Source organism: Lissotriton helveticus, chromosome 7, assembly GCF_964261635.1.
Source record: "Lissotriton helveticus chromosome 7, aLisHel1.1, whole genome shotgun sequence".
Classification (NCBI taxonomy): Eukaryota; Metazoa; Chordata; class Amphibia; order Caudata; family Salamandridae; genus Lissotriton; species Lissotriton helveticus.
In genome coordinates this window covers 1,020,456,955-1,020,473,321 of record NC_136068.1, presented here as the reverse complement: position 1 = coordinate 1,020,473,321, position 16,367 = coordinate 1,020,456,955, and the positions used below count along the sequence as shown (strand labels likewise).

Sequence of the window (16,367 nt, the reverse complement as noted above, 5' to 3'; positions counted from 1 at the left end):
CCGCGTAGTAGAGGTACACGTGGTTTAGCCATGCGTGCTTCTGTCATACAACCCACAAATATGTCTTTGCAACCAGACAGCGGTGCTGTCTAGTAGGCTTCAACCTAAAAATCGCCAAGCCCTACATCAGATGTATTCACAGTCTCGTCATGAATCCCCCACTTTATCAGTTTCAACCGAGTGGGGTTTGGGGAGCCACAAAGGTGTTGCACAGAGCAAGATGGGCTGGAGAGATACATCTCACTAACTGATGAGTTCTTTATGAACCTGTTCTGCCCGCAGGCTTGCAGACAAAAGCTCAAAAATAATTTTGCAAGAGAATACCGGAGCTAAGGTGTCTGCTATTTTAGCCAAGTACCCTGAAGAAGAAAGCTAATTATAAAAATGAAGAAAAATGTCCATGGATGAATGATGGGATGGTTCCATAGATGGATGAATGGGTGAATGGAACACTTCTAAGGAGAGTCAGATTCACTTGTTTTACTAATACAGTGCCAATAGAGGGGGTATTTTAACTGTCAGGCTAATCGTTTGCCTATCTATATGCATAACCCCATACACATCTTTATGTTGATAAAACTCATTTTACTTTCACGTTACCAAATACAAACATTAATAAACTAGACAAAAGCACACCCAAAGCACACATCTTTCTCCTTACACCACCAGCACTGACACAGCTATCTCAGGTCACTGCCTCTGTCCAGTTATTGCTGCAAAGGTGCTCAATTACCGACTGTAGCCACTGGTGAAATGGTCCAATATTGCACAGAGCCTCTGGTGAGCGTCTTCTATACCCTCCATTATTATTGGTGTGTTTGACTCCTGCCCCTGTCCTGGGAGTCACTGCTTTGATTGTGCCACATCTCAGCTCGCAGGCTCTGGTTAGATTCTCACGTATTCCTAGCTATTATCATTCACTGGTGAGATTTTCTCCTTTTCGTTTTTTTTAAGTCACTAGTGTGTGTCTCTGTCATCTCTATCTAGGTCTCTGTCATCTCTATCTAGAGTCACTGTTGAGAACCTCCTTAATCCCTACTCAGTATCACTTAATAGTCAGATTCTCTCATGTCCCTATCCACAGTTACTGGTTACACTATCCAGAAAACTACTTATCCAACTCAAAGTTCCCTGTAGTGATGATCCCACACCAGTCACCAGCTGTCATTTTAAACTTGCCTTACAGTGCTCTACATATGCACACCAATGTTTTCCTAGCATCATTCATTAATGCATTGTAGAACGAGTTTAGGTTCTGCTGTAAGGTCAACATTGTGGCTCTTTCACGTAGTTAGATCCTGTACCCACCTCACCATAGGACCGGAACCCCCGATTGTGCCGGACACAACCACACCCCAACAAGTTACCAACAGGACACAAGAAGCTTAGTTGTGGGTCTTTTATTAAAACAATGTTTTTATCAAGTAAAAAACATCACATTTAAAAATGTGCATCAAAACCATAAATCTTGTGTAAAACAAATCTAAACTTCAAATGGCAATAACTGTCAGCAAATTCACAGACCATAACCGCAAGGAGGATAAACCATGCAATCCTGAACACCATTGGACCACACAAGGTGCCATGCACCTGCATCCGCGAGGGGCGGTCCAATACCCCTGTACCCTTGTCCTCACACTGGGAACCGCCCCTCGAACACCGAGCTCCCCCGGGGCTGCGCAAAAGGTGGGCAAGAGCAGGGCACCCTGCCCCGACCCCTAGATCTAACTGTGCGCCCTAGCCCACAAGCTAATGTACATCCTCTGGTTGGCCCAGGACTATAACCATTCCCTCTTGTAACTAGTCTGAAGGGGGAGGGGACCGCTTCCATAGGACTCCCCCCACCCCCTGATAACTGGTGGAGGTGACTTATGTGTTCTTATACCCCACCTGCTGACCCACAATAAGCCTAAAAATCAGCGATGGGTGGGAGGGAGACGATGAAGAGCCGGTCCAGTGGCGCCGTTGGGACGACCAGGTGAGGAAAGGCCAAGGCCAATGGGCCCAGGGTCTTTATACCCTCACCCGGCCATCCCATCCGCGGCGCTCTGTGATGACGCAGTTCTGGTCACTCGCCAATCCGGGCGAGTGACCAGAAGGCGCGAAGACCAGGAACCGGCTCAAACTGCCCGTGGCCGGCGTCCCGCTAGAGCGCGTTGTTCCAGGCCCGCGGGTGCCCGGATCCTAAGCTGCACGTCCACTCCCCGTTTATGGGGGTGGACGCTCCTTGCATAGGACCCGGAACCCCCGATAGTGCCGGACACAAACCACACCCCAACAAGTTACCAACAGGACACAAGAAGCTTAGTTGTGGGTCTTTTATTAAAACAATTTCTTTATCAAGTAAAAAACATCACACTTAAAAATGTGCATCAAAACCATAAATCTTGTGTAAAACAAATATAAAATTCAAATGGCAATAACTGTCAGCAGATTCACAGACCATAACCAGAAGGAGAGAAAACCATGCAATCCTGAACACCGTTGGACCACACAAGGTGGAACGCACCTGCATCCGCGAGAGGCGGTCCCATACCCATGTACCCTTGTCCTCACACTGGGAACTGCCCCTTGAACACCGAGCTCCCCGGAGCTGCGTAAAAGGTGGGCAGGAGCAGGGCACCCCGTGCTGACCTCAAGATCTAACTGTGCGCCCTAGCCCACAAGCTAGTGTACATCTTCTGGTTGGCCCAGGACTGTAACCATTCCCCCTTGTAACTAGTCTGAAGGGGGGAGGGGACCGCCTCCGTAGGACTCCCCCTCCCCCTGCTAACTGGTGGAGGTGACTTATGTGTTCTTATACCCTGCCACGAGGGCGACCAGGGGCCCAGGGTCCTTCGCCCGCCCCACCACAAAAAAGGAGCTGAGCAAAACCCCAAATGTCTCTAATGAAGACATCTGTACCAGCATCAGAAGATGAACACCATCCTTGTGGAACATATCAATCAATCAATCAATCAAAGCATTTATAAAGCGCACTACTCACCCGGAGGGTCTCAAGGCGCTGGGGGGGGGGGGTCCGCTACTGCTCGAACAGCCAGGTCTTGAGCTGCTTCCTGAAGTCGAGGTGGTCCTGGGTCAGGCGGAGGTGGGTCGGGAGGGAGTTCCAGGTCTTGGCGGCGAGGTAGGAGAAGGACCTTCCCCCTGTGGTGGCTCTTCAGATGCGGGGGACGGTGGCGAGGGCGTGGCCGGTCGATCGAAGTTGGCGTTTGGGAGCGTAGAAGTTGAGGCGGTTGTTGAGGTATCCTGGGCCTTCGTTGTGTAGGGCTTTGTGTGCGTGGGTGAGGAGGCGGAAGGTGATTCTCTTGTTGACCGGGAGCCAGTGCAGGTCTTTCAGGTGTCTGGAGATGTGGTTGCGACGGGGGATGTCCAGGATGAGTCGTGCTGAGGCGTTCTGAATCCGCTGGAGTCTCTTCTGGAGTTTGGCAGTAGTTCCGGCGTAGAGGGCGTTGCCGTAGTCCAGACGGCTGGTGACGAGGGCCTGGGTGACCGTCTTCCTTGTCTCGGTGGGGATCCACCGGAAGATCTTACGTAGCATGCGCAGGATGTTGAAGCACGACGAGGAGACGGCGTTGACTTGTCTGGTCATGGAGAGGGAGGAGTCCAGGATGAAGCCCAGGTTGCGTGCGTGATCTGTTGGTTTGGGTGCGTTGCCTAGGGCGGAGGGCCACCAGGAGTCGTCCCAGGTGGAGGGTGAAGATCCCAGGATGAGGACTTCCGTCTTGTCCGAGTTCAGTTTCAGGCAGCTGTTCTTCATCCATTCGGCTACCTCTTTCATCCCTTCGTGAAGGTTGGCTCTGGCGGTGGCGGGGTCGTTGGTGAGGGACAGGATCAGCTGGGTGTCGTCGGCGTAGGAGATGATGTTGAGGTTGTGCTGGCGTGCGATGGCTGCGAGGGGGCTCATGTAGACGTTGAAGAGGGTTGGGCTGAGCGAGGAGCCTTGAGGGACGCCGCAGATGACTTCGGTGGCTTCTGATCTGAACGGGGGGAGGCGGACTCTCTGTGTCCTTCCGGCGAGGAAGGAGATGATCCACTCCAATGCCTTCTCCTGGATTCCGACGTTGCTGAGGCGCTGTATTAGGGTGCGGTGGCAGACAGTGTCGAAGGCCGCGGAGAGGTCTAGGAGGATGAGGGCCGCTGTTTCTCCGTTGTCGAGCAGGGCTCGGATGTCATCGGTCGCTGCGATCAGGGCTCCACTAATAAGTTTGTGAGGTATATTCCATAGGCGGCCAGGGCCCGGGCAGAGTCTTGAGAGTTCAGAGTTCAACCATCTCACCGACACATTGATAGTCCTGGATTTTAGGTTTCTTCCCCAATTACGGCGTGGGATCATGTGGGACCAAGCAATAGCCACCCCCGGAAAGGCTCTGGCAAGCCTTACCAAATCGTTACCTCCAAGGTGAACAACAATGAAATCCGGGGACTGGAGTCCCTCACAACCTGTCACCACCTGAATTAACTGTTGAAGCTGAGATATGCGCACTCTGCCAATGCCACGCCACACCATCGGAACGCTACATCAGGCAGGGCAGAAGGCTTCGGTCCACGGAGCAGTTGCAACCTGAAGGCCGCCCAGCGAACAAAGGAGTGACCAATCACCCACACGACTTTGGAAGGCATTCTACTAAAGAGAGGGGAGAGGGGAGAGAGAATATTAAGAATTTGCATGGGCGGGGCAAAATAGTACTGCGCTCTAATTTCCTTGCCCATCCGGGCAAATTTTTGTAAGCTTTTGAAGACCAGCGACCCAGTTTTTTAACTTCCACATCTGACATCCCCACACAGGCCGCCTCTGTTGAGGCCCCAATTCTAAAAGAGTGAGACGAATAGCCCATTGGGTCGATGCCCGCCTCTGTCAAGGCAGCCGATATCACAGCAGAGAATTGGTGTTTGGAAAGGGCATCCCCATTTAGGTGGATGAACAGAGACGAAGATTCCACCGAGGGGCGAATAGCTAAATTAGATGTCATCCGTGCAATAGGACAAATGGGGGACCCCGGTGCTGCCCTGAGTCTGATAAGCGATCCTCTCCCCTCTTGACCAGTCTTAGACCTGCGCAGTCTTATGGTCAGGGAATCCCCGTCCAGTAAGACATCTGACCACTGCAGGCCTCTCCCAAAGTCGTCACATGCGGAACCCACCAATTCACCAACCCGGAATGCGCCGTAGAAAGCTACAGTAAAGCTGCTGCGAAAAGGGTTGCTTCATAGGAGGAGACACATTTTCTGTGGAGGACAGCTAACAGGCGACCCGATAATGGTGCATACAGAGGACGGCTCTCATCAGCCCCTGCACCCTCTATCCTAGCCCACCCCGCCATAGCCTTCTGAATGAGGAATGATGATGCTAAAGGCATCCTTCCCTGAATTTTGGCAAAGAAGCAAATGGCCGACATTGCTTCTCTGAACTAGACCAGAAAACTGTTGGTGTCGCTGAAAGTGTCCCAGTGTCCAATACTTATACCACGACAAGTATGTTGGCACATCCATGTGGGGACCCCCTCTCTTGGCCAGGTGGACAGGGTCCAACCTTCAAAAAGAATGGTTAGGCGCCATCTACCCACGTGTTCCTGACTTGTGCCCTGGAAATGGCTAGCTGCAGCAAATCCATCTCATTGGCTGAACAAGAGACTAAAACCGTAGTAAGGACGGGCTGCGTACGAGTGTATCAAGAACCCTGTTAAACTAAGGGGGAGAAGAACCCCCTGCACGCATAACACAAGGTTATTTTTAGCCTATTCTATTAATTTTTTGTAACGTAACCCAACGGTAGTGGAGCGCCTTGCATGAGTACAGGTTACGTGACAAAGACCTTCATTTTTGGTAGGCACTAGGAGATTAAGTGATTTACCCAGAATCACAAAACGTTGAACGGACGTAGAGAGTCGACCCTGTTTCCCCAGGTCCAGCATCGGCCTTATAACCAACCTTTTTCAATGGCGCTGTTATGGTATCTAGCCACGCAGGAGCGCGAAGACCAGGAACCAGCTCAAACTGCCCGTGGCTGGCATCCCGCTAGAGCGCGTCGTTCCTGGCCCACAGGGCCCGGATCCTAAGCTGCGCATCCACTCCCCATTTTGGGGGTTGACGCTCCGTGCAATATCTCTGCTGGAAGAGCTGGATGTACAAACATCCATGAAGGTTCGAATCTCTTCTCCATATTGTTTGTAGGGCATCGTCTGATTGCGTATCCCTGACGTCTGACAACACCTCCATCTGCGGCAGTAGAGAATGGAAGACTGTAGAAATGCTAATACGCATCTAAAAGCTTTGTCACATGAGGAGTTATTCCAGGATTTCCGAGGAGGTTATGGTGACAGCAAAATGAAGGCAATTACAGCCCTCTTTCCTGATCAGAATTTTTTCCGTAGGAGAAAATTGAACATTAATATTCCCTAAATGGGAAAGAAGACAAGCTTTTGTATAAAATGGTATTAAAAGTTTCTATAACTCAAACACAACAGCAAGCCTCAACACATATGCATAAACATAGGCTTAGACCTACAGCCCCAGAGACTACATCTCAGAAGAGTTCCATATGATCAGTGGTTTCTCTCAAAAGACGTAACTCATTAGGATTTGCATTTCTCCTGTGATTGTCTTCTCCATGAAGCCTTTCACAATAGATGGGGTTGAGGAGTCACAAGAAATGGGTAAATACTGCTAGAAATGCAGGCGTCATTATGACGTTGGCGCACAGTCGTTATATCTAATCGTGGGGTAGGTTTTGGTAAAGCGAGCTTTGTGAGATTCAACAGACTTACTTAAGCTGGAAAGATGAATGAGTCAACTTCTGAGAACAAACATTTGCCCCAGGCATACAGGTGTCAATTAGGACTACCAGAGATACATAAGTCGGGTCAAACACTGTAGAAATTGACTATACCGGAATTGACTGTTAATTGAAGAAAAGTTCCTTTCATGTGTGGGGTATACAAGAGTTAGTAGTAGCACAGTAGATTCTAGGGGAAAAGTTATCCTTGAGACATAAGTGTCCTATACAAAGAGGAGATGTTGATTTGACAAAGAGCTCCAGAGTACTCGTGTACCTGATACTGGGCCAGAGGTATGTAATTTGGATATGACTTCATATTACATAGGATTCTGAAACAAATCTAAAGATAAAGACGTTTCATTTAACCAGAATACAATGTAGCATCTACAGGATTCTGCAATAACAGCAGCATTCTGCAATGCAATTATGACTTCAAAGGTGGCTGCCTCTGGAGGTACATATTTATGATTTCGGCTCTCACCAGATACTGAAGAATGGCTCTGCACTTGGAGAGAAGTGATTTGTGCACTGAGTATCCAACATTATTACAGAGCCCTGCAGTCCCAGAGCAGAAGGGCGTTAGAAAAGTGTGCCCTTTGCTAAGCATCTGCCGAGGTGACTGAGTCACCAGAGCAGTGATGCTTCTGTATGCGGCAACAGTTATGTGTGCGTAGTTCAGGGACAGAGAGGCTTAAGCACTGTTATATCTCCTTGACATAATTGACATTATCTATTGTGACTAACCAGAACAGAAGCTGTGTCAAGGTAGAGGTGGAAGGGGAACAAACGAGTGGAGAGTATTTGGGGATGACGGAATGATGACAACAAAGTTAGGGGAAGTTTGACAAAGACAAAAGAAGCATGTTTCTGCCCTCTGTTTCCTTGCCTATGCCAGAGGGCATGAACCTCTCAGCCACCTTCAACCAATAGTAAGGTACCCTAAAAGGATATGTTGTCAGCTATGCCTTCTAAGCTGCAATGTTAACTGTGTGCAAGGCACAGTTATCCTTCATAGTCAAGGATCACCAGCTACCCTCCCTTACCAGACGAGGAGCTGAAATGGGCAGTGGAGGCATCAAGCCTGGCCTCCTCTTCCCCACCCCTCAACCTTTTCAGGAAGTCAGGTCCTCTTCGGGCCTCATTCCCTAAATGCACAACCCAAACCTTTAGACACAGGCGGTCAATCGAATATCACAGATACAATGGACAGGAAAAGTGCACCAGATACGTCCAAACACCTTGTAAAGGTTTTTCATGAATACAATTCCACAGTATTCATGAAAAAACCTGTGGAAATATTTGTAAAGACAAATAAAATCATCATAAAGTACAAAAGGTATTACAGACCTCAGGGTGGAAGAACAACAGGACACATTGTTTCAGGGTGCACAAGAACCAGGAGAAAGAGAGGTAGAGGTTGAGGTAAGAAAAGATATAAAGAAACACTGTCGCTCTCCAAACTTCTTGTTAGCCTCCTTCAATAAAAGTGTACCCATGATACAGTAATTGTTAGACCAAAGCAGAGAAAAGATGGAGCAAACAAAAAATTTGAGTGATTGTATTCAGACAATCTTTTACTATAGACAAGGGTCAGGCAACTATGTCCACGCTAACAGGATGCAGAGGATATACTGCTGATGGCTATGAAGGTCTGGCTGTGGCCACTTCCTCCTCGACCCAGGAGGCATCTGAGACCCTGGAGCGAGCACTCCAAACAACCAGCTTACTCCGTTTTATGCAGACCTCATGGCCTTAGTGGAATCATTAAGAAGAATATAGCTAGGACTTGAGAAAGATCTACACAAAGCAATTCTCAGAAGCTCTCGCCCAAGTGAAAGTTTGCAATAATCTAAATGATTCAGACCATAAAAGGATGGAGTAGAGTGAAGCCAACTAAGCCCACACCTCAAATTTGATATTGAAACGCGCCACCAAAAGTTTTGGCATGCAAATAACAACGCTGTCAACAAGTTCAAATTTTTCAACAAACCCTGAGTCAACACAACTTAAACACACTCCAACCTAAAAAAAAGCACCGGTTCATAACAGGCGTGAGAGCAACCACACCTGCATTCCACCATAGCCCAAGCCCCTGCACCAGTAAGACTGTGTGCTTCAAAGACAAACGAAATCTGAAATTGAAAAGGATATTTTGATCCAAATAAAAAACATATACAATATTATTATAATGAATGTGTCCAACGCACAGGAATCCTGGGATGTTCTGTGTGATTAAGCTTTAGCTTGACTAAATGTCAGGCTAGCGGTAGCCCAGCAGTGTGATCTGAATTAGATAAGGAGATTACACATTGTTGAATAAAAGCCAAGAACATTGTGCTCAATCATAAACCCTAAAGCATGAAGCAAAATTGAAAATGAAATGCTTGAATCTCTAATGTATGCTTACTTTTTCACCCTTCCCATTATACCTGCCTCCACCCTGATTCCAGGATTAAGAGCAAAATATTGATTGCATATTATCTTGGAATTGGCCAGTCCCGAAAATTGGCCAGTCCCGAAAATATTGGAAATTGACCACTCCCAATTTGTTGATCCCTCAGTTCTCCCACTGAACACTGAAGCTCTCCATATGGCCTCTAGCATGAAAAGGGTTTTAAGAGTGTTAGTGTATTTCACATCTCTTTGCTTCCATAGAGTGAAGAAACCATTGCATATGCCAAAATTTTACGTTTTCATATTCAGTTTCTGATACACCCGAGACCGAAGTGTGCCAGATAAATACGTTTGAGCGAGAAATGCCCTGCATGGTTGTTGTATCTAGAAAAAACGAATGATTTTATGTAAATGGATATAATTCCAGAAATACAGAAGTTAGACATATAAATCAGAACTACAAAATTCCGGTCAAGCGAATTTGGTGAGAAAAGTTAAATGTCGATCCAGTGATATAATGGTATTCATACACAGATGCAGAAGGCATAGATAACCCCAAAATGTTATAAGTAAATATATAACTCCAAAGATTGTACTATTAGGTTTGTCTGTTGAGTTATGGCCTTAGAGATGCTTAGAATATTAAATCATAGTTCTTGAAGTTAGATGTACCCCAGCAAATATCCCAAGGTTTGAATAGTCACTCTGAACATTTCTAAAGCATGCATTATTGACAGAACAACTTTAGGGGCAGGGTGTATTTTGCAGGCTCATCAGCATTCTGGAGGAGAGAATGACCGTCTATAGCGGTTGCACAACTTCCCTCAATGACTGTTTATTTTAGTTTTTCTCTTTTTTAAAGCATTGTCCTAATCCCTCCTCCCGCCCCTCTTATTAAAAATACAAAAATATGCATACTCCGACCTATTTAGGAACTGTAAGAAGGATTGATTATCTTATTTTACCATTTTACCGTACACTGGCTTTGACAGTAGGTTAATTTTTTCATGAAAATATTCATTTAAAAGATATTCTTCCGTTTTTGTAATTCAACAAATGGTGGTCCTCAGAATACGCCATCCTTCTGGGAGAGGTGGATTATGAAAGCTCGAGCCTGGCTTTGACCAAATCTTGGCCCGTCCTATCACCCATAAAGATTGTCTCACCAAAATAAAGTAGGGGCTGGCACCCCAGACGCTTCTTTTTTATCCTAAAAGAAGTCTTTTTTAAAACTCAAAACTGCTAAGCGTTGTACTGATGAGCACATTTAGCAACTCTAAAAGAGGATTTTTCTTCCTAAACTTTTATTTTCTGGAGTTCAAATGTCCATGTACGTGAAAGCCTATCTGCAGATGAGCTCTGCTCTACATTGCTTTTCAGTGAAGACCTTAACCCTCTGGAATCTTCGACCTCTTTTTATGGCTAATATATTTAATTGCCTTAACAGAGGCATTAAGCCTCTCCCGAAAATGGTGTTTTAATGAAGTCATGGGAAGCCAGTGAAACAACATAAACAACGCGCTCTGCCTTCCCTTAAGTTTGTTCTATTTTCTAGAAGAAGTTGTTGTCAGATTGATTTAACTTTCCATGATCATCAAATTGGACAGTACCCGGAAGTAATTCAATTGAGGATGACCACTATAGAAAAAAATCGTCTTGTTTATGGTGTATTAGACCTGTGGTTCCCAAACTGTTTAGAACCACAACCCACTTTTTAGAACACTAAACCTTTGCGACCCACCTAGCTATCTTCAATGGACATGAGGGGGGTGATTTTTTATGTAACGGAAACATCATGTTATAGTTCACTGTCATTTACAGGCAGCACATGTTCCCTTGGAATGGCAACTAAGTTTGCACATACATACAGTTTTACTAATAAAACTATACTGGACACAAACAATAATGTGTGGAAATTGGGTTTCAGCGGATATTTATCATTTGTGCACCACCAAGTAAAATGATTTGATTTGCTTTGATCCTATTTAAATCTTTATTTCTATCACACTTCAGAATTACAAAAACAATGTGCTTCCTTTTTGGCTTCCTAACTGCTGAATATGTACATTTTATTTACATTTTATTTACAGCTGTTTATATGTTGATGTGTGTTACCAAAAATGGCATACTTTCTTTTCACAGCAAGAGTGTCAAATAATTCACTTTACGTATCTTTCCATGACTACAAAGTAAGAGGAGTTTTTAAACACCAATCCCCATATTTAAAAAAAGACAGCAGTTTGACAGAAGACATCGTTTTGACATTTGAACTCTGTCTTTGAAGCTAGAAAATGTGATAACATAAACACAGACTTTAAAGGCATCTTTGTTTATTACTTGGACTTTCACGACCCCAAAAAAATCATCTCAGTATCCACCAGTGGACTGTGACCCACAGTTTGGAATACACTGCAGTAGACTATTATGTTGCTGCATCTTGATAAGCGTGGCTCAAATCCACCCGAGTGACTTACCGCACTCACCTATAATCACCAAGTAAGAAGTCAGCCGGACAGTGGAGAAGAATAAACAAAGTATTTTATTAGGCCACAAACTCCCATATGAGAGGGCCCTGTCCGACCTCACCCATAAGAGTGGCCGAGAGGACTGACTCATCTCATCACAGCAATACATTATAACATGGTACAGCAAAGTAAAACACGCCCATACTGGAAAAGTACTGGACCCCGGAGAGGGCGAACAATGGCCTCATACAAGAGGCATCTGCACCTGCAATAGCAACATTTGGTTATCTCTGCCCAAGGCCACGGAGCCAAGCCTCAGCATCTCCAGCGCATGAAAACATTACTAATTAGGGTTTCTGTTATTAGTTTCGATCACAGTTAACTAAGAAACGAGAACTGCTGCGTTCAGGGTTCTTCCTATTCCTACGGGAGGGGGAGTGAGTGAGTGCGACTCGCACGCAGAGAGAAGCAACCCAAAATGGAGGCACACAGGCTAAGCTAAGAAAACTGAATAACATCACACGCATAAATGAATAATGAAATGGAGAGTATAAACGTAAATGCATAAATGAATACATCATTAGTTAGACACATTATGCTAACTCATAAATGTAAATGTAAGTGGGCGGGGCATCGGAAAATGAAACCTATCAATCTTTAATGACAATATAGGCCATCTGTAGAGGGGTACATTACAACCGGTTTACTTGCGTTTACTTTCACTAATGGCATTGCCATCAATGACTAGAAACTACCACTTCTAATAAATATCATTCAATACTGTAAGGTAAACTAATATACTAAAGTGAAAAACGTATAATTGTTTACGGACTCCACTGCCTAAATTTGGAAACGTTTTTATCATATTGTTACATGACATTTGTTGCAAGGTTTATATGCCAAATATTTTGATGGTGCAGCGACACCATGCACAAATGTATTTTTGCAACATAAAGTATTTGCACATTATTGATACGCTTTACAGGAAAATGAGTACTTAAAGAGCTCTTTACTCACTCTGTGTTAGGCAAAAGTATTTAGCTGGTCTCTTTCCACTTTTGCAGACCCTATGGCATCCTCATTAGCAGAGTGCACTGGGGAGTGGAGCTAGTTCTTGATGTTCATGTATTATTGGACATATGTAGTGGATTTGTGTGGGGCTACATGCCTCTGTGAGTTTGTTTCAAAGCAGTAGTGTTTGACATTAACACCTGATGTTTCCTCCTAATAGGAAGTAATCTTGAAAAGAGCAGCTGATCTGGTAGAAGCACTGTATGGGATGCCGCATAATAACCAGGTACCTGTTTTTAAATAGTGCTGCATGCCGCACCTATGTCGTTTCTAAGAACTGTAGCTATCAGGCTTAGTTTTATTGTAATCAGTTTGCCGCCCTTCGGAAGGATAGTAGACTGAGTTATCTTTTCTGCTGTTTGAACTTGTGTCCTGCTGCCCGCCGCATGTTTCACAGGAAAAGCCTTCAACTCATGGAGCCAGTGTTTCAAGAGGTCCACCATGGGGCTCTGAGTGATTCTAGTGCCCTGTAAGGCGGGATATGTGTACTGGAACTAGGCGAGTTGTTGCAATGGGTAAAACAAGCAATGCTCCCGAGGGTAAGACAGGGAATGTTAAACATGTGAAAATTAGAATGTTTCTACGGGTAAGATGGGGAGTTTTACAAAAAGTGAGATGAAGATAGAATGTTAAAGATAAAGAAATTTGGAATGTGAAAAGGAGATTCTTTTGGTGTTAGGGCCTGCGTCAGCTGAAATGATTGTTTAATAGATTGATTCATTTTTCACTTATTTTGTCTGAAAATATTTACCGTGGAATTCTCTCTTGCAAATCGGTTTGGTAGCTCAAATGCCTTGTGGTAATACGAAACTGTCTTGAACTCAATCATATGAACATATTTGCTCTTTTTTGAGTGTTTGTAAGCTATTTTGGCTAGTGTGTGCCTGTACTGTTATCAGTGAAGTGAATAGCGCTCTAACGTTTTGCAGGAGATCATCCTGAAAAGGGCAGCAGACATTGCTGAGGCGCTCTACAGTGTCCCCCGTAACCACAGCCAACTGCCAGGACTCTCAAACTCCTCTGTCCACGCTGGCATGATGAGCGCCAGCTCGTTCGGAGGTCAGCTCGCCATTAACGTGTCCGAATCGTCGCAAGTCACAAACCAGGGTGAGTAGAAAATAAATGTGTGGTGCTGTTGATAGTGATGCCGTAACTTTACGCCCTGTATAACAGTATCAGCAGCATCTCCGCAGGGTCTTCTCACAGACTCTGTGGTACCTAGCGGCAGAGCCCACTCTTTCTTTGTGATATCACGTTGTTGACGTCGCTCAGGTTTAAACCCAACAAACCGTAGAAGCTAATAATGTCCATTGTTATCTACGACTCATTCATATGCTGCATAAACAGAAGTTTTGGTTGTGGTTAAGTGGTAGCTGTGAGGCACTGCTTCTTGGGAGGAATTTATTGGCCAGGACTCGTCCTTGGACAGGTTTAACCTACCAGCTAACTTCATACATTGTGCGGCCAGGAAACCTGACTTCCAAATCAGGCTTCCTTACTTACCTAAATAATGTCACTGTGGGCAAATCAGTTTATGCATCAGTGCCTTCATACATTTATCATTTAAAATATGGAGCACGTAGGCATACTGAACACTAAAATTGGAACTGGGTGTTCACACAATCCATGCTGGTGTGTTTGCGGACTGCTGAAATGTATTGCAGCTTCCTTCACTGTGTGCAATGATGTAGTCACAGTTCAAAGTCTTACTTTGGTAAATTATTGTGAATTATCTTAAACAGATGCGACTAGCCTTAAAACTAGTTTGATATGGATGGCTGAAGAAGCTTCGCTTCCCCGGGTCTGTAGAAAGCTTTTCCTGGCCCAAGATTGTGGACGTTTCTAGAACTCACTATAAAAGCTCACTGCCTCTATAATGTTCCTGTGTTCAGTGCATTTCTAAGACTACTCAGCGGCATGGATTTTCTTTTGGTTAAGATGTCCTCCCACTCTCTGGGATAAATAAAAATGAACTCATTATTGAAGGCTTTCAGATGCTTCAAGCCAAAAGACTTTCCATGACAAACGTCAGTTCCTGATTCCACCTTAAATAAACACGATTGAGGAAGTTTTAATTGCCGTGGGCCACCACTCTGGACAACACAGCAGGTCAGACTGTTGTGATGGCCACGAGCTTGGCTTACAGAAATAAACTGCTGTCTCTACAGCCTCCCCGCAGTCATCAAATCTGAAGTTATGTTTCAATCTAGGGGTATTTTACAGCCAACGACCAACATGGATCAGTGTCCTCGTTCAGGTATGAATCAGGATATGTATTGACAGCTTGGTTATCTGTGTTTAGTAGAAATATTTAAAACATGTCTTAACAGAGCGTCTGTGTGAACCTACTTTAAGCCACTCTAATAGTTCTGGAGAGCAGCACAACCTCATTGCAGGTAACATGAGGCCTAAATATTGTGTTAGATGTCCTGTTTATGCTTTTATTGACTTATGAGACTGTGATGTGAGATGAATGCTTTGCCATTAACTCTTTCACGTCTCCCCATCTGTTCTTTTTGTAGGTTACACTCGTAACACAAGCAGTGTGTCTCCTCACGGTTACGTGCCAAGCACCACTCCCCAGCAGAGCAGCTACAGCTCCGTCACCACCAGCATGAACGGCTACGGCAACGCGGGCATGTCAAATTTAGGAGCCTCGCCCACCTTCTTGAACGGGTCTGCGGCCAATTCCCCGTATGCCAGTAAGTCTCGAGCTGTTCTTTGTCCCTGATGAGTGGCTACCTCTTTAAGAAACGGGGGCAGTTCTTTTCATAATCATTAAACTAGCAAATGCCCAAGTGAGATGTCGAATTGTTGGTACACTACCAGTCTAATGGCCGGTGGGGTCTGGCCATCATTTCTGTCAGGGCTGGTGTGGTGTGCCAGCTCTACTGTGGCATGCTGACCTCAATAATGTGCTCACAGTGAGTGTAAGGGCTGGTGTTACTGCTTGTGTGCGGTCTGTTTTATAGTGTCACTGACGATGTGGTGCACACACTTTGAGACTCGTGGCTTGTGGGGTTTCCAGACTAATAATGCCAAGCCTGTTGTCAACTGATACTTTTAATGACAAGGCTACTGGGTGAGTAAGGGACAAATATGGAGTTTTGTGTGGTGAGGGCACATTGTGAGTGCTGGTATGCCCTCCTTCGTGTGAGGGTTTGTGTGGTGCGCTCACTGTCATAGTAAGGGGTGGTGATGTGTGGCGCTGTTCCTGTCAGTGTGTGTGCTGTGCACATCATTAGTCTAAGAGCTGGTTTGGTGTATACAATGTTAGTGCTTTGACTGTGTTTTGTGCACTGTGTTAGTGTTATGGCTGGAGTGGTGCACATACTGTTATTAGCCAGTCTGGGATATACACTGAGTGCCACGACTTGAGTGATGTGGACATTCTTAGACTTAGGGGTGGTGTGATGTATACTGTATTCATAAACATCTCCTCAGGCTTGAAATCCCTAAATTGGTTGCCCTATGAAGCTAGAATTCAGCTAAAGACTGCCTGTCTATCTCACAAAGCCCTCCACTTCAAAACCCCCAGTTATCTAGCGCGAAACCTAGAATTATCCGGAGGGGGCAGACCTTCTCTGAGTTCTAAATCTCTCCTCCTGAAACCTCAGATCTTTCACAAAAAGAGAACGTGTCACCAAGCTTTCTCTGGCTCTG

General features: G+C 45.3%; 1 protein-coding gene across 3 annotated transcripts in view; it reads left to right on the top strand.

Annotated features, from left to right (window-relative positions):
- EBF1 (EBF transcription factor 1) overlaps positions 1-16,367 on the top strand; it is a 799,867-nt gene that overhangs the window by 768,883 nt on the left and 14,617 nt on the right. For all 3 annotated transcript variants that reach the window (XM_078653725.1, XM_078653724.1, XM_078653726.1), the window contains 3 exons: positions 12,865-12,930; positions 13,634-13,811; positions 15,227-15,406. In XM_078653725.1, the coding sequence (XP_078509851.1) occupies positions 12,865-12,930; positions 13,634-13,811; positions 15,227-15,406 (424 nt within the window). The remainder of the gene's footprint in view (positions 1-12,864; positions 12,931-13,633; positions 13,812-15,226; positions 15,407-16,367) is intronic.